At 41.5% G+C, this 21,192-nt stretch overlaps 1 protein-coding gene across 1 annotated transcript in view; it reads right to left on the bottom strand.

The window, feature by feature from the left end:
- cacna1g (calcium channel, voltage-dependent, T type, alpha 1G subunit) overlaps positions 1-21,192 on the bottom strand; it is a 259,465-nt gene that overhangs the window by 87,267 nt on the left and 151,006 nt on the right. Inside the window, exons 6-10 of the mRNA XM_053341901.1 lie at positions 20,346-20,640; positions 19,725-19,817; positions 18,676-19,594; positions 17,482-17,882; positions 513-664 (exon numbers count right to left, since the gene is read on the bottom strand). Coding sequence (XP_053197876.1) covers positions 513-664; positions 17,482-17,882; positions 18,676-19,594; positions 19,725-19,817; positions 20,346-20,640 — 1,860 coding nt within the window. The remainder of the gene's footprint in view (positions 1-512; positions 665-17,481; positions 17,883-18,675; positions 19,595-19,724; positions 19,818-20,345; positions 20,641-21,192) is intronic.

The raw sequence follows: 21,192 nt of genomic DNA, 5'->3' as shown, positions 1-21,192 counted from the left end.
CAAACTTTATTTGTGTAGCTCCTTTCATAAAGGTTACTACAGCTCAAAGTACTTCACAGTTGATTGACAAGCTGGTAATAAGACCAAGGACAACACAAAGAAAAGGAACAACAACAAAGAACAATTTGAGACCAATGCACGGAATAGAAAATAAGAATGATTAAAAGAATTTAATAAAAAATAATTTAAAAAAAAGGATCTATAATAAAAATGTAAAAATAAAATAAGTAAGAGAGAATAAGAGAAAAGATTGATTCAAAGTTAGAGTAACCACTAGGTTAAAATAGATTCAAAATCAAAAGTTAAATTAAATAAAAGAGATAGAGTTTAATGGAACTCACTCAGTATTTAGAACCATTATTTCACTATAGCTTTGTACTTTGCTCTGCACGGTTCATTAATGTAATCATTGACAATAGAATATGTAGGGGTTTTAGGCTATTTTGTACCAGTGGTAGTAGAAAACATGGAGCAAAAGTGGAACCAAAAATGAGGTGTTATCGGCAGCTCACCTGATGACCACAATGATACCATCGAAGATATTGTAGGGGTTCTTAATGTAACCGAACGGCCCATAGACCAACACTTTCAAAAGCATCTCCAGGGCGAACAGGCTGGTGAACACGATGTTGCTGATCTCCAATGCATTGGTTAACTCATCAGGCTAGAGACAGACACATAGAGAAAGAAAAAAAGAGAGAGAGGAGTGGTTAATTCATAATTTTGGCGTGCTACACTCTTGTATAAACCTCGCATCACCAAAATCGTAAACCTTTCAGGAACTAACAAAAGTTTGGGCTTGTCTGGCAGAACTTTAAACTTCTAACAGCTCTGGGGTGTAATCTGGACTGTAAGACATTAACAGCGACTCAGAACCTGCTATGACACACATGCACCAGAAAATGCGCCAATGACGGAATACAATCCAAATATGACAAATCCGTCTTATCACACACACACACAAAATACACAAAATACACACACACAACCTTTATCTCGCAATAGGACAGCCGTGCACACCGTTCACAATGCTGCTGCAGAATATGCGGCGGATGTCTGCTTGGAGCTCATCAGAGAATTGAGCTGCCACTCACATCTAGATCAAACAACTGGTGTGTCTGTTTGTGTATGAATGTGAGAAAGAGAGAGAGAAAGGGAATGAGAGTAAAGCGAGTGATGAGAGCGAGCAGACAGACAAGAGAAAGAATACAAACCGAAAGATAAAAGGCGCCGCGGCACATCGGAATATGACACGGTATGTAAATCAGACATCTATGGTGAGTATTGGTAATTACGAGCGAGGTGAAAAAGAGCCGGTGGGAATGCTGTTATGTGTCTGCGGACTTTGCGACACCCCCAGACAAGCTTCACGAGGCCTTTCATCTCCGCGCAATAAACAGTTTACACAACTCAAACATGGTGTCATGCACACATTACACTGACATGACACAGAGGATGGAAGGTGTTGAAGGCCTGATTTGTGCTTGCATGTTCTCCATCACAAAAGTGTGAGCCAGTGAGTGTGTATCTTCTCTTCTAAGTCCTGCTATCCCACCGTGTGTGTGTATAAATAGGGACGTCGCCCCGGCAAGAAACATTATCCCCAGGCTGAACTAGGAGGTAATGTAATGTAATGTAAACACAGTGTGTGTCATTAAGCCTATCCTGGTGGGCTGCCACTAATCACTGTACACCCTGACTGTTTAAGCAGCGATTACTCAACATCAGCATGGATACACAGAGAAAGGAATACAGAGATTAACATCACCAGTTGAATAACAGCTCCTAATGCTGCATTACGGCACCAGTTTGTCTGCAGTACTTAAGCAAAAGTGACAGAGAGACAGTCGGTTATTATGAAATATTGTCATTGCTGGTGCTCTTAGTAACTGCATTAAGGTCATATGGAAAAGATAGACAGGCAGTAGATGATGGTTTCTCTTTTAAAAGTGAAATACAGTATTATGGTTAAGCGTGGGAGATGATTTAGCTGAAAAAGGCTATAAGCGAATACGTGCCGAGACTTTTAAATGTTCATGGTTGAGAATTGAAATGTGCAGCCAGTGCAAGTATCATCAAAAACCAGCCACGGTCTATAGAAAAACATCAATGAGGGAGTCTTGACAGCTCAAACAAGTCAACACTTACAAGTTATTGCTTGGTGTTAAGTCATTATTCCCATAAGATCTGAATGTTACAATTGGCCCCCGAGGCAGAAAAAGATGGTCCAGCAACACCGAGGCCTAATGTTGCACCATAATTTAGATCCTTATGCTATGAAACGGAATTTTAACAGGCTTATCATAACAAGCCCACGTGTTATTACTGCTAATTTTAACCAGCGCTCATACCTAAATCACTAAATGAGTTCTCATTTCCTTTCAAAATGACCCGTATGATCTTTATATAATTATAGTGTGAACTGATCTGCCACATCTAAGGTTAATACAAGTTCGGGGCACCAAAAAATTATTTTTAGTTATGGTTGTTAAGTTAAGGCTCCGATCATGGTTAAAAGAAACCATTGTTGATGCTAAAGAGGAGGAGATGGAATATGAAAATCTGATAAATGCATGCTCAACCATCCACCCAGACCTCCATATGTAAATGTAGGTACTACAATAAACTTCTAGGCTTTAACTTCTGATGATTTTGTACAACCACAAAGGAAACATAGGACAATTTAAGCATTGAAACACAGTGCTGTTGTAGTAGGATTTCTGGTGAGGATAGTCTCAGTAATTTGCTGTTGATTGAAATAAATCAATCAAAGAATAACAGAATAGTTGGTGCTTACAAGTGCTCAATGACATCATTTCAGTAAGGAAGTTAAAAACAACACTAAGACTGTATAGCCATGGTGACCCGATGGTGGCTTTATATGCAAATTTAAGGGATTACCAAAGCTATTACAGTTCATGCTGAGAAGAATATGAATGTTTACCAAATTCCATATCAATCAATCCAATAGTTGTTGAGATATTTCACAATGAATCACCAAGTAAAATGGTAAATGGACTGTACCTATATAGCACTTTTCTAGTCTTTCTGACCACTCAAAGCACTTTTATACTTCATGTCACATTCACCCATTCATACACTGATGGCAGAGGCTACCACGCTGGGTGCCAACCAGACTGACATTCACATACTGTTGGTGCAGCCATCAGGAGAAATTTGGGATTAAGTATCTTGCCCAAGCACACATAGACATGTGGACTGGAGGGAATCGAACCGCCGATCTTCCGATTGGTGCATCTCCTGAGCCACAGCCGCCAAAATGTATGCTAAAGCCATTGGAGGAAAAGTCATTAGGCTTCGTCCTCTATGGTCCATGAATGGAATACAGATGTACAATGCAGTTTTTGACGGATATCAGTCTGAACCAAAGTAGTAGACCAACAAAATCACAGACCAACATTACTGTTCCTATCCCTAAAGAGGGAGACTGTTGATTGTGGTGTTAAACAACAAAAATACTAAATGACAAGAATGAGGGTTGAATGGAAGCTCTCTTAATAACTCAAGTGACATTGCTTGAGTAATATTTATGCCATAATACATTGAAAAGCTAAAGAAATCATAAAAATATCATCACTCCTTACTAATGATTCCAAAGAGTGTATCCTTTCCTTTCTTATGTTTCTGTCTTACTCTTCAAAATCACAATTCACCTCTCCTGTGATCAGCAAATCATCATTAATATCCAGTTTCTTGTCAGGTAAATCAGAGATATGACAATGTAGCATGAGAAAGTGAACATTTGCCACCCGTTGTTCTTCTAAACTGAACAGCAAACTGAATAATAAATGGAAACAATTGGGGAAATAGTGCCGTTGCCAGTTTTTTGGGTAACTGAACATTACTGTGATTTATGAAGGAATTGATAAAGCGATGACTTGTTTTACATTACATTTTAATTTAAGTCCTATCATGCAATATATGTGCAATGTTGATATGAAGGCGACATCTTTCCCCTGCTGGCTGCTTGTTAAAAAAAGAATAATTTGCCCACAGTTTGTGGTGCAAGCTCCTGCCAGTGAACCTCGCGCTTCCTGAATAACAGCTTTTCTCTGTTTCATCTCACCTCTTTGTCATTGTCTGTATCTGTATCTCTTGTGTCTGTCTGTGGGTTCATAGACAGACAGATCTATTCGTTTGATCCCTTGGCTTTATTGTGTCCATCCGTTTGTACACTGACGATGGCGGCGGCGACAAATCCTTCAAATGCATGCGTGCACACACATTAAGAGGGGTTCAAAGGGTACATAAATGGAACACTTAGATGTTTGTGTGTTCTTTCCGATGAATACCCTCACACACAGTTATGTAGAAATGCACACAGGCAGGGGTCAACACATGCACTCGATAATGCCACGTACACACATTGAGGTGTAAAAAGTTGCACTATTAACCATGTGCACTCACACATTCACAGGCCACACACCTAATCCCACACAGTGAGATCTACTCCCACACCCATTACCATGTATGCACACATACAGTATACACAAAGCTCTGCAGAAACTCGCGCTCCATAGCCATGCAAGCGAACGCACACATACACACAGCTTTATAATAGATGTGGTTGATAAGCCAGAACAAGAAGTACAGTTTTTATGAGGTGAGACTTGGACTGCAGACATCTGGCCTTGAGACTGAGGTTCAGGTCATTATTTTTCCCCCACTGTTTCTGCTCTGCTATTGTTCCAGCTTGTATATTACACATTCCTCAGACATCATGCAAGATTACTGCAAGAGAATGAGACCATAAAAGCCTTTCTCACACATAGAAACGCACGTAAGAAAACACACAAAAGACACAGAGGTAGAAAACTACACCCAGACACAGGCTCAAATGCTAACGTCACCAAAGATTCACATGCATTAGCCTATCAAAGGGAAAAAATTCTTAATTGACTAATGGCCAATGAGGGTTTGCGTACTACCTAGAGGGAGATGAATGTGTCCGTGTGTGCAAGTGTGTTAAGTGAGAAAGACGCTCCTGCTTTTCTAATTGCTTCCTTCAATGGCTGTTTCCTGGGGTAATGAGGCTGGAGGAGCATTAGGAGGTAAAGTGTGTTAGATGAGGAATAGTGTAATCTGGTTAGCGCTAATGTAATGTCACCTAATCTGATGTGATCTAATCCAAATGGGATGCTGCTTTCCAGACTGTCAATGATGCAGCACCGAGTCTGGTGTGTTTGTGTGTATGTGTGGGTGTGTGTATATCGTCTTAATCAAGTGCGTTCGTTGGGCATGGTACAGAAGAAGAAATTTCAAGTGTGAAATGGAGAGCGATACACTCCACTCCCCATGAATGTTCACTGGTTGTGATTTAATAACAATAATGGCAATGATTTGTCTCAGATGACTGAGTAGATTGTTACAGTCAACATCAGCACCATAACAGATTTGATGGAAGAACTGAACAGGGCTGTAATGACAGACAATTTGAACTGGCTGTTTTATTGGCTCTTTCCAAAGCATTTTTATTGCTACAGAAGCTACAGAGAATAGGCGTGGTCGCTAGTTCCCTGGGATGGTAGCTATCTCAATGGTTTAAGTCAGTTTGTCACCAACCATGGATTAAGAAAGCTCCTCTTCAGTTAAATCTGGTGTTCCACAAGGTTCAATTTCAGGGCCTGTGTTGTTTTCAAATTCATTTAAATGACCTACCTCATGTTTTTTTTACTGACATCTAATCTCATTTGCAGATGATACTGGTATATTCTATCCTAACAGAAACCTTGATAATCTGACTGTCAAGATCCTGTCATAGTGAAATCATATATACAGTAAATAAATCATATATCTAAACTATTTATAATATATTAATTATGTCTTAATGATTCTTTTAATTGGACCTATTTGAGAGAAAAAGCACACTATTATGTTTTCATGTAAACTAGTAAAAACATGGATTTATACATGTGAAGCTTAGTGAAAGTTCAGTCAGGAAGACAATCTTCCTACAGAGACTTTGACAATACCTAATCATCAATATTATCTGTATTATAAACAGCTCTTGAAATACTGTAGAAATAATTGGGATAGTTGGCAAAATAAAGTGCTTAACTTCAGCACTATGTTGTGTTTATATTACTCCATAAATACCATTTACCCACCTCTAACAGTCTAAAAGTAGCATTTATGCAGCCCTGTTGGACTGTTTACACTCTAGACCTGAGGAAACAGAAGTGAGAGAGAAATGTGGAATGCAAGAGTGGAGACAGAGAAGCATGGAGAAGGTAAAGAGGTGCAATTGATTCAAGATTGAAAGAAAATGACTATTTTGGTGATATAAAATGACAGATATTTACACAATTATATTCAAATGTATACTTGTATACCACTTAGTCCCCTTGATTAGGGGAGTACGCCACAAACCAACTGTCAGAATGTCAGAATTGTATTTTGTGTGGTTTAAATAGACCAATTTAAATCAGTTCTGCCATTCTCAATGTCATATACAATCACATCAACAAACTACAGATGGTTTAGTATTCATTATATCAAACAGCTCTGCCTTCTGATTACTTGAGTGCATTGAGTACCACAGAAAAAGCTGAAACCAACTCTTGAAGCGACAATGCGAAGGGGGATAAAACTACACATCCAGAGCAGGAGGTAAAGGAGAAAATTTGCTAAATACAGGCAGCGTGTTATTTGACATCTCACTGAACCAGGAAATAACTGAATCCATCATCTAATCACTTCATTGATTCTCCCTTTTTTTGATTTCATGGCCTTGAGAGCTGGAAAAGCCTTCCTTCTATGAACCAGGATTAGGAGCTGTTGTTTCACCATTTATGTCTCACCATTGTACAAATTAGAAAAACACTTTTCTTAGGCCCTGTCTTGGAGGGAGGCCAGTGTTTTCAGATGCCAACTCTGCATTCCTCAGGCAGGGCACGATAAAAGCTGAATAAATATTGTCTCTGGTTGGAGCAAGAAGCACTGTGAGAGGGTCTTTCCACTGTCTTTCTGGGTTTGGCATGGGGAGACGAAAATGTGTGTGCATCTAGACTGAGATACACATAATAACACTATTGTGCATTTTCATATCCTATGGAAACAAGCCATGCATTTAAACTCATTTTAATGCCACACATTGCAATAACTGTGCCTAACTTTACTTCTTGAAATACTTTCTTTTTTATAAAATGGGCCAAAAAGTAGCTGAACCATAAGACATATAGAACAGATATCATCATCCACAACAACATTCAATCAAAACAGAACAACCTTTTATAGGGGATATTTATTCTCTCCATTGCTGCAGCTCCCTGTTCCTCACAACAAATATAACTACTGCTGTGTTCTTTGACTGGGCTGTTAGGTGGAGCTGGGGAGAGAGATTCCCATGAAAGTTTGTTCCTTCATGGTTTCCAGACAATAAATGCTAATGACTTTAGTGATCCGATGACTTTTCCAATAGCTCAACTATGACCTTCACATTTGTGCTTTTAAAACTATTAAAAACACTATTAAAAAAAACTATTAAATGGATTCTAATGAAATTTGTTTCAGACAGTCCGACTCTGGATTAAGTGTAATGATTTTGATAACCTCTGACGACTTTCATGTAACACATTTCAGGTCAAACTTTCATTTTGGTTTATGCTAAAACTAACGACATTCCCACCAGCCTCAGCTCTACTCTGAGTTTTATAGTTACCAAAAATGTGCATGCTAACACACTAAACTAAGATATTGAACAAGTCATTTTTAATCACCTTTCCCTTCCCATCCTTAGAAAGTGAGAACAGCATTGATTTACAGCACTCAGAAGTTCAAAGGTTAACTCTGCGTTCTTTCTTTTTACAAGTCAATCGCTTCCAAGGTTAATAAAGTCAAAATGACGCCTGTGGGAACTGTAGACAAAGTGACCCAACAGTGACTCTGGATCACTTTGTGCTCATGTAACAGCTGCACGTTGAATCGATACTCATGTCAGTGCTAAAAAGCTTCTACTGTAACAAAAATGGTCAAAATGGGAACCGTGCATTTTACCCTTGACATTCCTTTTCCATGCCTCCTAACGTCCCCTTAAACTATTTCTGCATCAGAACTGCTCACCAGAGGAGAGGGAAGACTGATGGGGGAGTTTTAGGAAAAGGATGCAGGAGGTGGATGGCGAAGGGGAGGTGAAAAAAGAGCGACGGGGGTTCTCTCTGTGGCCATAAAGACACAGGGAAGTTTCTTATTCTAAAGCCAGAGAGAAGTAAATAGACTATGGGCTGTGTCACATAGTTGGCAGATGCTCAACTATTCCATCAGCTCCACCATAAATGGTAACGCTCTTAAACTGCACGGAGAGATAAAGCAGACACCTTCTCCTTAGTCGTCCAAACCCATCCGCCTCCACTCTTCCACCCATCACCCCCTTCTATCCCCTTCACCTCTGAAGTCCTTACACTCTTGTCATCCCTATCCAACACTCTATTTAATCATCTTTTTATCCCCCCCTGCGTTTACATTCGCCGAGCTTGCCCCCTCGGAGCGAGATCGGGCACGTGCCATTTCCCTGAGCAACACTGACTGTTTGCACGTACGTATTTTTTTGTAAGTGTGCGGTTGGAGAGATAGGCAGGCAGACAGGGGGGGGGGCTCTGTTGTGTATCATGGACAGTGAGGGTTCAGGCATGTTGTAGCTCCGTACACACTGACGGTTTGCAGGGTAACAACCTGTCTGTGTTTGAGGGACACTTGTGGATGTAGAGTATCTGTATCTGTTATGGTCTGTCTGCTTGAAAAGAGAAGCCCGGTTTATATCTCAGAGGTCAGGGTCTGGTGAGAGGTGCAGTATATATGTGTGTGTGTGTGTGTGTGTGTGTGTGTGTGTGTGAGTGTGTGTATGCGTTGAGTTAGAGGGAAAGTCTTGTGGGTTAAGAGTCAATATTTGGTCTTCTGAGAGCAGGACTTATAACTCATGAGTCATGGCCAACAGTACTGAAACTGCTATTTAGTAACGATTAAGAATATAGAGTAAATTTCTGCACAATGACAAGTAAATATACTTTTTTTAAGTGTTTTATTAGTGTTTAGTGCTGTTTTTTAAGGGGAAATACAGTCATTTTGTCCACTACCGCACAAAAAACTGGTGACATTGCTTGATACACCACACATTGATCAGTGTTACAATATTTGGGCTGATTTACAGAGACCCTACCACTCACTGACTCTCAATCTGCCTTGGTAACCTAAAATAAGCTAAGGTAGCAGTTCAAATGACTCCATAGGAGCCATCAGTGAAGGAGACTCAGAACTACTATAGAATCACTTATTTCTATGTTTGCTCCAGGTTTGTGTGTTGGAAATGAAAGCTGTTCTATCCAGTATAGTTGTGGAAACAGGAGTTACATGTATCTGTGGATGACCAACACATTGAAACGTGTTGATGCAGATGTGGAGAATAATACAAGGACCTTCAAGCAACAATCCGAGGTGGGGGATCTGTGAGGGGTGTTTGTCCAAACAAAAACTCAATGTTTTAATAAGCAGTTCTCTTTTTGTTTGTATATTGTTTTCTGATAGCATGCACATGAACCCACACATGTACATGTGATACCCATTACTGTCAATGGCACTATTCCACTGATTGATGAACAGTTGCTGGGGTTAAGAAATAATTTTTAAAAAATGTAGCAATGCAATGCACTAGCAAAGTACAGGGAAGAAACTGTAACGTAAAGATGGATCTAATCCATGCTGGTATTAAAGTACTTTTTTTTTTAAAATTTGTTTTGTGTGGAATATACAATACTTTTCAACATGTAATTTAAGTCTAAAGGAAACCTACAATGTGCAATAGTACAGTCTTATCAACTTCCTGGACATATGGCCAGCTTTCATCATTATGCACAAATGCAATGCCTTCTTGACTTTCTACCAAAAACTGTAGTGGTACATTAACTGAGAATGTCTAAGTGTTGCAAATGTAATCAAATAGAACACAGTGGTCCAAGTTTATAGATCCCCTCTTAACATCTCATTAAATATATTTAAAATATGTTGCTTGGAATAATGTGTACTATGTCATATAACTATTAAAAACTTCTGTCTATTCCTTCTCCCTTATTGAAAAATCCTGACTCTATGAACAAATATTGCTCATTTCAAAAGTTTCAATGCTAGATAAGACGTCTCCTACTCCTACGCTTCTCAGTATTTGTGCACTGAAGGCTTCAAGTCTCTACATCACACTTATGTAAACTGAATATTGGACCAGGATTAGCCTCTAAACTAGTTGTGATGTCAAAAATCTTGTTTGCAGGCCCTTCAAATCTGGTTCTCAAAGGGCACAGAGAAACTTTCCACTTTCAGCAAATGAATGTGAACAGCTTCTCGCATCAAACTTTGCACATGCATCATTCTGCACAGTGGAGCTGAAACATCAAAGTATAGTCACAACAAGTAAAACACATTTTTGAGAGTGGAGGACTTTAAGTCATTTACAGTTGAAGGTGCTGCCACAGGAGAGTAATCCTTATTGACTTTGGTATTTCCATTGATTGGAGCCACAAGCAACAGTCATATAGGGTCCACACACACACACACACACACACACACACACACACACACACACACACACACACACACACACACACACACACACACACACACAGGAACTGCAGGAACCTTTTGTGACATTCCTGTCCGATACACCCATCCTGTTTATAATAAACATAATTCACCATTAATAAGCACATTATATGTAATTATTTCAAGAAGAGACATTGGCTGGCCTTTACAAATAGGTTGCATGTGAAGTATGTGTGTGTTGAAAGTGTGCTCCTCATGTTTCTCTCTCCAGGGTGGTTGCTTTATCTTGTCAAACTCTCCTTAAGACACAGTCAGAACCATTGTGTGTGAATGTGTGCATCATCCATTAATAGAACAAGGGTGGGGGGCTAGAAAATGGGTCACCTTGATCAATAAGCTGTTATACTAATCAGAGAACCACTTCTTAAAGGGAACATTTTCCCGAAACACAAACTTTGACTTAAATTGATATATGAGATGTTCTTACCTCAGTCTATTCAAGAAGTGGATGGATTAAGGATTAATGCCCCAATTAAGGCTTCTACTGTATGATCCACCCACCTTGCCTAGGCACAGGACAAATTAACATTAAATGTCAAATGAAAGGCATTATGTTCCTGATAGCCATGCCCATATTTTAAGGGGGAATAAGTAGGTCTACAGAGTGAGTGAGTCTTTCTAAACTTTTCTCTGTGTTTCATGCTGTGTCGAGTTGTTTGTGTGTTTATTATTGTTTTTGTTTGTTGGTTTCATGTACTTTGTGCCAGCATTTCCCTTGCTTGGCATCATGGATTTAACCTAGGCTGATGAGAAAATGCAGACTTAAGATCTGTCAGTGATTCTCCTGTTTGGTGGAAGAGTGTGGGTTTGCATTGGTGGAGGATTTATGAGGCAATGTCAAATCTGTGGCCAGGATAAATGCAACACCTTATCTTCCATACCGTTTAACCCCTAGAGGGATGCAGTGTGGTGGGAGGCGAGGGGTCTGGAGCCAATCCCAGCTATAACTGGGCAAGAGGCTTGGTACACCCTGGACAGGTCACCAGTCAACCACAGGGCTAACATACAGTAAGACAGACGACCATTCACACCGACGGGATATTTAGGGTGACCAATTAACCTAAACCTAACCTTTCCTTGGCCTCACCAGCCAAGAAAATGGTTCTGTCCAATGTCCACCCCTTCATAAGAGATTAGGTATTGAAAAGAGAACTCTCCAGACGCAGAAAAATAACATCCCCCCTTTAAGAAAGTCCTGTCTGGGTGTAAGTCTCCTTTGCTTCAGCATGTTGTGACTCACAAGAGACATATATTTATGATTTTGAATTACAGCAATGAGGAGTTAAACTTGTCTTTTCGTCTGAAAATTGATGGGGTTGATTATGTAGAGTATGTTTGCCACGTCAGACGTTATGAAATGATTTGGCTGAGGTAAAGAGAGACGTAATCAGAGATGTCTGGAGAAACCTACTGGTCCAGGTCAACCTTTTTTCTCATTGGACTGCTTGAAAGGAAACATCAGGAAAGAAGCTGGAATGACAGTAAAAGAGGAGGAAAGAGGCACACCTGAGATGAAAGAAGGGAAGGAGGAGACAGGTAGGGAAAAACAAATGTGATGTTGGAAAAGAGGAGAAAGGAAATAAAACTGTTAGTGTTGCAGAAAAACAGGCAACAAACAGTGAAATCATCAGTGACGGGAAAGGAGGCGGGTGAGTCTCAACGGAGCAGTGAGACAGTTGGTGGTGTTGAAGACATTGAAGGAGGAGGAGGATGAAGAGGAGGAGGAGGAGGAAGACAGTAAAAGCTAAAAGCTGAGGCTGGGCCAGAGGAGATCCTGGAATAAAGTGCTGATATAGACATGATGGATGAGGAAAGGTGTCTGACTGTCACTCGTCAGAAAAGAAAATCTGAAATCAACAATAGTGGTTCAATAGCAAAAAAGCCTACAGCCAGAAAAGAAAAGCAGAAACAGACTGTGGAGGATAAAATGGTGGAGTATGTGACGCCAGCATTAAAGGCATTTTTAACGCAGACAGTGAGAGTGATAAAATGACACCAGATGAGCTGAATAAGCAGACTTATAGGGTTGAAAAGGTAAAACAGTTTCTTAAAGAAACAAAGAGTGTCAAAAAGGTGAAAGTAGAAAGATACCTTGCAGATAAGGAGACTTTTCTTGACTCTGTGACTGGAAGGAAAAGGAGGTTTAACTGAGCAGAGACTAAAGAATATAGTGAAATCAGTCAAGAACAGGATTGAGAATCAAGTATATACTGTTTGGTTGTCTCCTTTTTAAATCCTTGATGAGTGATTTTAAAATTGCTCTGTTGAATTTAAATTGAGCTGGGGACATTAGGAAAAGGATGGATGATGTGATGTTTGTCGAGGAAAAACACAGTGACAGGTTCAGTGATACTGACTGGTGGTCAGAGTGGGACAGGTAAGTCATTTTAAGCTCTTTGACCTCAGAGACTGGAGAACTTTCTCCAAAAACATTCCTGCTGACTTCTTATGAGCTTAAAGAAGTGATAGAGGGCATGTCAGACAGTCAGTCAATTACATTTATATAGCAGCAAATCATAACAGAAGTTATCTCAGGGCTCTTTCCGTGTAGAGCAGGTCTAGACCGACCTTTTATTTTACAAAGACCCACTATTCTCCCATGAGCAAGCACTTGGCGACAGCGGAAAGTAAAAAGTACCCTTTGATGGGAAGAAAAGTTGAGCCGAACTGGGCTCTAGGTGGGCGGCCATCTGCCTTGACTGGTTAGGTTGAGAGAAAAAGAGGATGGGGGAGAGATGCACAAAGAAGCAACAATAAAAGAAGGGAAGACTGATGGTGGTTATCAATGTATATACATCAAATGTCAGCTCACAAAGAGTCCAGTTCATTAATACTTTGAGTGATACTTTGACTAGTTGTGGTTTTGTTTTTAGAGGCTGATTTTAATTGCACTCAAAATGATTATTTGGACATGAATCATTTTAAACCTCATGCTGCCTTCCAAAGAGCAATTAAAATGTCATAAAAACACATGATTCAGTGGATGTTTGGAAAAGGTTGCACAGTCTGAAGACAGACAGTACACTTGAGCTCATACTAGGCAAGGTTTTATTTCCCTGGATTAGATATGTTCTATTGTTTCAAACATCAAGATCAATTTACTGTGTGATGCTAATTTAAAAGATGTTTTTAATTTTTTTTTTCTGGAAGGTTCATAGGTTTGAAAAGAACATGTTTATTTCTTTAAGACAGTTGTGGGACTGTGGGACTGAAAGGATAAAAATCAAGCAGCTGTCAGCTCTACACTAGGAATATTACGAGATCATTGAGAGCTGTAGAGATTGAAATAGTGGAAATATCTTAATCTCTATGTAGCAGTGGAACATGTCGAAATCCTCAAATCTATAAAAGCTTTATTAGCAGATCTAATGGCCACTCACATTTCCATAGCATTGACCAGATCCAAGGATTGGAGAATAGGAATGGACAGAGCAGGTACATCCACATCCTTCAGTCAATTGATGGATGTGTAGACGGGTAGTGCAGTTCTACTCTGAGCTGTACAAAACAGACTATGTGGAGAATGAATGGCTGTTTGAGTGTTCCTATAAGGGTTTACTCAAAGTTTCGAGACATGACCATCCTGAGCTGAGTTTTAGGATGGAAGAAAAGTCCCGGCCATTGACAGCCTTAAGTTTTAAACACCTTTTGGAATGAACTTGAGATCTTATCAATGTTTCCAATGAAGGTATTGAAAATCTGCCTCTGAACTGCAGTAGAGTTCTGATAACTCCGCTGCCAAGGAAAGGAGACCTTCAGGACATGAAAAACTGGCATCCACTCTCCCTCCTCTGTTCGGATTATAAAATCTTGTCCAAGGCCCTGGCTAACCGGTTGAAGCACGTGATGGATGAAGTAATTCATCTGGACCACATTTGCTCATCATAGTTCTGGAGGTCTCTAGTTCTTTGGGCACAGACTTTGGTCTCATTTCCTTAGACCAACTCCGGTGTACTCACGATTAATGGAGGGCTGAGTGCTTCCTTTACAGTACACATAGGAGTCTGCCCGGAGTGCTCTACGCATTATCAAATATACACTAATTTAGGTGTTTATCTTGGCAATGAAGAGATGGTTAAGAGAAAGTGGGGGAGCATGATAGAGAAAATAACAGAAAGGTTAAAAAGCTGGAAGTGACTGCTATCTAGGATATCTTTTAGAGGAAGAACTCTAGTCATCCATATTATTATATCTTCAGTACTATGGCATTGTTTAGCTTGTATGGGTCCATCTACCAATTTACTCAGTAGATGTTTCTGGGGATAAGATACATGGGGTACTTCAGAGTGTGCTTGCTTTATTTACCAAAGAAAGAGGGGGACAAAGCATAGTAATTGCACAGATTTATCTGACTGGTTTTAAATAACCAGTGTGGAAGGAGTTTGGAAGTAGCAATTTTAGAAGAACAGATAAGTTAGAACTTGACAATGTTTTCTTTTTAATGGATTTTAGGTTCCTGGATCTGTCCTCATTGCCTTATTTTTATAAGGGAGAGTTTAATCCTTGGCACCTTTTCAAGAAGAGACGTTTGGGGCCATCATTCTATCTGTACTAGTTACAGGAGGAGTCTCTTATCAGTGTATTCAGAATGGACTTACAGGACAGTGGAACAGTGGGCCTCCGTCACACTCTCAGCTCCACTGGTGTTACGACTTTCAGACAGATAGTAAATGTAGGTGGACCAGGATTTATGAACACTCAAGCTGTGGCTGCACTGATTGGACTGAAATCTGATTGTCATGTAAGGACCATTTTATTGTTGGAGGGTTAGGATAAAATGTAATTGTGCAGCTCTTCATGACTTTCAAAATGTTATCTGACCAAATAGATCAGATTCTGATTATTTTGCTCAAAATAAATATATCCACCGTGTTACAGCTGTAACTGTAGGGACGGACTAGGCTCGAGCGGAGCCTTTAATATAAGCATGTGACAACAGTGTTTTTGTAATTACTCTCATTGCCAGAAGAGGGAGACAAATATTCTGTACTCCAGCTTTAAATTAACTTAATATTTATTTTAAAAATTAACATTTGCATATCAGTCTGTCTGCAAGGTTGGGAAAAAAGACACCACCAATATGGGATCAAACAAATCCATTCTTTGTTTTGGGAACACAATTTAAAGCTCTACCCAGAAGTAGCTTTAGGTTTAAGGTAAAATGTTAAACATGCTTTACATGAAATTACCACTTTAATCAATCTTTAAAGCGTGTAGCACAGTTGGTGAGACTGCAGTCTTTTCCTCCACCTGATTTCAACAGTGAAAATTGCACAGGATACAGACTAGAGTGAAACTCCAGCAGTAAACTTGGCTAGACGATGTATGGAAATTGAAAGCCAGCTTGTCCTCCATATGGACAGAATTACACAGAGAAAGAGAATCCTCAGTGATCCTTATGTCAATTGGATGTCAATGGGCTCACAATCAATGAACCGTCTCAGTAAAGTTTCAGCAGCCTGTTTGGAGACTGGAGGGATCAAGTTTACCCATACTAGGAAAGAGCACTTGAAAGAGAGAGAAATACAGAGAGATTGACATAGAGGAGGAAGATGAAGGGTATAAAAACAAAATGAAACAAGAATGGGTGGAGGACAATAAGGAGTAAAGGCAACAAAAGAGGAAAGGGGGAAGTAGGGGCTGAAAAACACAAAGAAAGTAAGAAAGAAGAGAAGCAAATGCAGGAGGAAGGAGTGGAGTCAGAAAAATGGAAGAAATGGAATGGATGGGATGGAACAAAGGTGGGGACTAGAAAGCTATAAAACGTCCTGTGTGTATGTGTGCTGAAGATGTTTGGCATCTGGATGTGTTTATAGGCACTGGGTCAGGGACCGAAAGTAACCCCGTAAAAGCTGGCACGCCTACCCACACCTACCCACACACACACATACCCACACAGACACACACAGACAAACCAACACAATACTTACTTGTGTTATATAACTATATAAAAAATCTCACATCTCTCCCAAAGACACAACACAATAGCCTGAAACATCATACACAACTCAAAAGCTTGAACCTGCATTTGGCAAGATTTCATTCATGTAAGTAGAAACACTCGACATCTGCATTGTGAAAACATGGATTCTTGATATTTGGGCTCATAAAATTCAATTCGAACCCTTTCTGTCTCTTACAAAATACTTTTATATACTACTATTTTGCTTTGCCAAGAACCTTTTGAAGGAACTGGCAACATTGTGTGACATTCCTTTGCTGGCAAGTAGAGCTTAACATGACTCTGATGCTGCTGTTATTAATTATGCTGTTATTAATTGTTTGGAGAGGTAAAGTTCGTCAACCTTTGATCTTAGAGGGAGGATATTTTTCTGAAGAGTGTGCTTTCACAATTCCCAATGCCTTAATATAGATACAGATTGCATGTTAATATCAGGAGTAGACAGGGTCAAAGAGAGTAGAACGGGAGTAAAAAGAAACAAACTGCAGATTGAGAATGAAAGAAAACGCGAGAAAATCTCTGTCAGATGTTGTTGGTCCTTCCTCACCCGTTAAATCACCCCTCTTTTCACTCTCTCTCATTGTATCCTCTGTCTTTCATACTCTCTCTCGTTCCGTTTTCTCTCTCACATGGCTGTAATTACACTCGTGTAAACAAACGAGACCAGAGAGAGACATCAGGAATTCCAGTTGTGCCTGTGGGAGCAGTGTAGCTTACACAATCGTACACAGTGACACACATTAGCGGAGGATCTATAAGTTCAAGTAATACCTTCCCACAATCTTTCATTGCCTCTCATCTGACTGTCCAATATGTGGTGTATTCCCATTGGGGACTTTGTGGAAGCATTCAAGGGTACTACTATCCAACAGCTGCATTTGACTTCAAACACCCACACAAATGGAACTCACCTGCTCATGGTACTCGATCCCCATGCTCAGAGTGTTGATCAGGATGGCGATCATAATCCCTCGTCCAAAATACTTGCTGTCCACGATCTTCCTGAATGTGTCGCAAACCAGCCTCCAGAAGTGAACGACCTTCGCAGCGGTTTTGCCCAGCCTGCGATGCTTCTTCTTGACCTGCCGGCTGTCTTGCCTGTCCCTGTGGTGGAGGTCCTGGGTGAACTCGTATACGCCCTCGCTGTCGGAGTCTCCGGGGGTCTCGTTGCCCTCGAAGCCGCCCTCTGACTCATTGGCCAGGGCCTTAGCGCAGTAAGGGCAACTCTCTGGGTCTAATGTCAATGCGGCCGTGTCCATGGCGCTGCTGGTGGTGCTCAGGTCGCGAGCCGACAGCTGGCAGGAGATCTGGGCTGCAGCCGGGAGAGAAAGGTCAGATGGTGAAACTGAGACGAAGAGAGAGAGGGGGAATTGGAGTAAAACGTGCGTGATTGTGATACATTAGAGAAACGAAGTGGTTTAGACACATTGTCAAATCAAATGAAAGAGATCTGTTGTGGAGAACAATATTTTTGGACAGTTGCGTGTGTATCAGTGGGAGTGTGTTCGGCGGTGATGGGGAGTTCGTGCTGTATGAGTAACGCCTCGTCTCCACAGGCTGTGCTGTGGCCCGGCTAGCTGGCAGCCAGCATTTCCACCATCTGTACAACCTGAGCAGACCTGGCCTTACTTTTGCTGAGTCCACTGCCTTTTAGAAGTTGGCTGGAGTAAGAAAAAGCTGGCTGCCAACTACGAACGAAGGACTAACATTTATTGACTGTAATAACAATGCTTTCTGTCTCTCATTAAAAAAAAAAACCTCACTCTGGACGGCGTTATAGTTTGAGCCTTAATCACAACAAATCGATACCGTTCTCCACCAAATAGGTGATTGCAGAAAAGGGAACACTTCCAGTGGTGTGTCATTTGATTTGCTTCAACACTGATATGGAAATTAAACAGTGATTCTGACTGAATGGGATACTCTTGTTATTTACAAAACCCATCATGCCTTGCAGTATCTTACCTAATAGGAATGCTCAGAAAAACAATCACTATCCACCACAGCTGACTCAGAGGAACTAAAGCTTTCCAAGTCTTTAAATATATATCTGTATCTATCATATATCTGTGACCTCATCCATGTTGGTGTGTTTATGCATCTACCTGTAGGAGTTTGTGTTTCCACCAGGCTCTGCGGCCCTCTCTCCAGGGGCACGGGTGGGATATTGAGGTTGAAGCTGATATTCGTCAGAGTGCTGGTTGCAACACTCCCTCGTCTGCACTCTGCTAGCGCTCTGGCCTGCAGTGTGGGGTAGTTCTTAGGACCCGGAGCAGCAAAGGGCACGGAGTTCCTCTTCATAGATCTGGACACGGGAGTTGGGGTCAGGGAGAACGGGCCTGGGATTGGACCCAGGTTTGTGGGTGAGGGGGAACAACGGAGAGAGTCTAAGTGGAATACGCTGAGAGCTGAGGATGCATCAGCAGCTGTCGCAGCAGGATTGGACAAGGTGGCCAGGTTTGTATCGGAGGTTGCCGCTATCACTGAAGGCAGTGGCGGGGCCAAAGCCAGGTGCCCGGTGCAAGTGGTCCCAACAAGAGCCCCTCCGTTGTTGTTATGAGAACCAGCCTCCACATCCCTACCCTCTGGACACCTGATGCTCCCTCTTCCCCTTATGCTTCCATTCCCCAGGTGGTAGTGGTGGTAGTGGTGATGGTGATGATGGTGCACCATGTGATGGACTGACACCGACCCTTGCCTAGAGGACTTCCTCCTCCTTCTCTGGCTGTGGCTGCGATTGGCTTCCGTGGCAGGGGGCGAGGCGGCGATGTTGAACCCTGCGCGGCGAGCTAAGAACCTGAATATGTGGGCCACCTGTTTAAACCCCTTGCGGATGATGTGGACCAGGTACTTCAGCAGTTCATCGTAGCAGGAGCCCGGCTCAGAGAGGGAGGCCAGAGTACTGGCGTTGGACATGAAGCGCACCCGCTGCTCTTTCATCAGCTGGCTCTCCCTCTGCTTGGTCTCCGAGAACTGCGTGGCGATGACGACCAGGCACAGGTTGATCATGAAGAATGAACCAATCTAAGAACAAGGAAAGGGGAAGGTGTCACTGTTGTTCACGCACTCACAACACACACACATGTACCGTTCTCCTGACCGACCCACTCCTTCTGCCGTCAGCAGGCATACACGCACAGTTCTTGGCACTTACGATGATGAGCAGGATGAAGTAGATGAAGTTGTAGAAAGAGTGAGCATCCATCACAAAGTACATGATGTCCACCCAGCCCTCCAGAGTGATCACCTATAGAGGAACGCAGATAGAAAGCAAACAGAGTACAATTTAAAAACTAGGGATTAAAATAGACCATATTTCACAGTCCAGAATGTTCCAAACACCAAGACTCAGCAGAAAACTAATCCCCAATGTTTCTCTTGTGTGATTTACCCCACACATGCAGCAGCCAGACGTATGGGAGAACTCATCTCCAATCTGGCTTTCATCTTCCAAAATAACACCCCCCCCCCAACCCACCACACCCCCTTCAGCTGAACGGCGTTGAATGAACACTCGGACCAAACGGCTTTTGAGATGAAGCGGAGATAGCAAGCAAATGCGTGTGGAAAAATTAGACTGCAGTCTGGCCATGTAGTTGTGGCGACCTGCTAATCCTGTAAAGCCCCATTTCTCTGATACACCAGCCTCTGGGGCAATTAGCCCCCCCCCCTCCTCTTCGTCTCCATCTTGTATTACAGCCTTGCTTTCAGTCAAACCCTACTGGCAGATATCGGAAAAATCGGACATAATCCGTAACTTGATTAGCTGCCTTACCTGAAAGATGGCGATCCAGGCGTAGCAGATGTTGTCAAAGTTGATGGCGCCCTTGAAGGGGTTGACTGGACCAGCGGAGCAGTTGGTGTAGTACTGGTTCCAGTTGACGCAGGTGGTGTTGTCAGTGCTGTTGTAAGAGTACATGTCCAGGTTGCACTGGATGCCTCCCTCCTCGTACAGCTTGGGTACCGAGTGGCAGTCCCTCCTGCCATTCTCTCTGGGCTGCGAGCAGATGAAGGGATTCTCGTCGTCGTTTTCAGTGTGGTAGTATTTATCCAGCTCCATGGACAGAGGACTTTTGGAGAGGGGGATAAAGGAGAGGATATTGAAGGATTGTTGGCTTGTATGACTCCTGAGACTAGACAAAGTAAAAGATGTGTATGTTTCAAATGTGAAAAACAGCATTGGGTTGGTCTTTTTGAGCATAATCGGGAATATTCATGTATATTTTGCAGAGAGTTCATCATATATTCCTCTTTAAGCAGTACTGTAACTTTTCCAAAACAGCTGCCACTTTCTTTTTAGATTCTTTTCAGTCAGTTTCTCTAAAGACACCATCATCAGATGACATGACAGAGTGAAAAAGATGGGACCACAAGCTGAAAACGACAAACATGCCCCCTGGTTTGGTGTAGCGAGTTTACTTTTGTGAAAGAAAACACTGAAAAGTTTTTATGTGATGCAATTTTGGAGGAGGCTCTCCTCATTGTGTCAGCGACCCACTCAGTAATGTCACAGTGTACACAGTGTATTCAACTCAACTGAGCAGGGGAACAATGTGTTACTCCTTCTATCAGAACACTTACATAATACTTTAAGGTCCCTACTTAACATTTACGAGCAGTAT

This window comes from Scomber japonicus, chromosome 20, assembly GCF_027409825.1.
Source record: "Scomber japonicus isolate fScoJap1 chromosome 20, fScoJap1.pri, whole genome shotgun sequence".
In the NCBI taxonomy this organism is placed as follows: Eukaryota; Metazoa; Chordata; class Actinopteri; order Scombriformes; family Scombridae; genus Scomber; species Scomber japonicus.
Note: the sequence above shows the minus strand (reverse complement) of the source record. Positions and strands in the feature narration are given on the sequence as shown.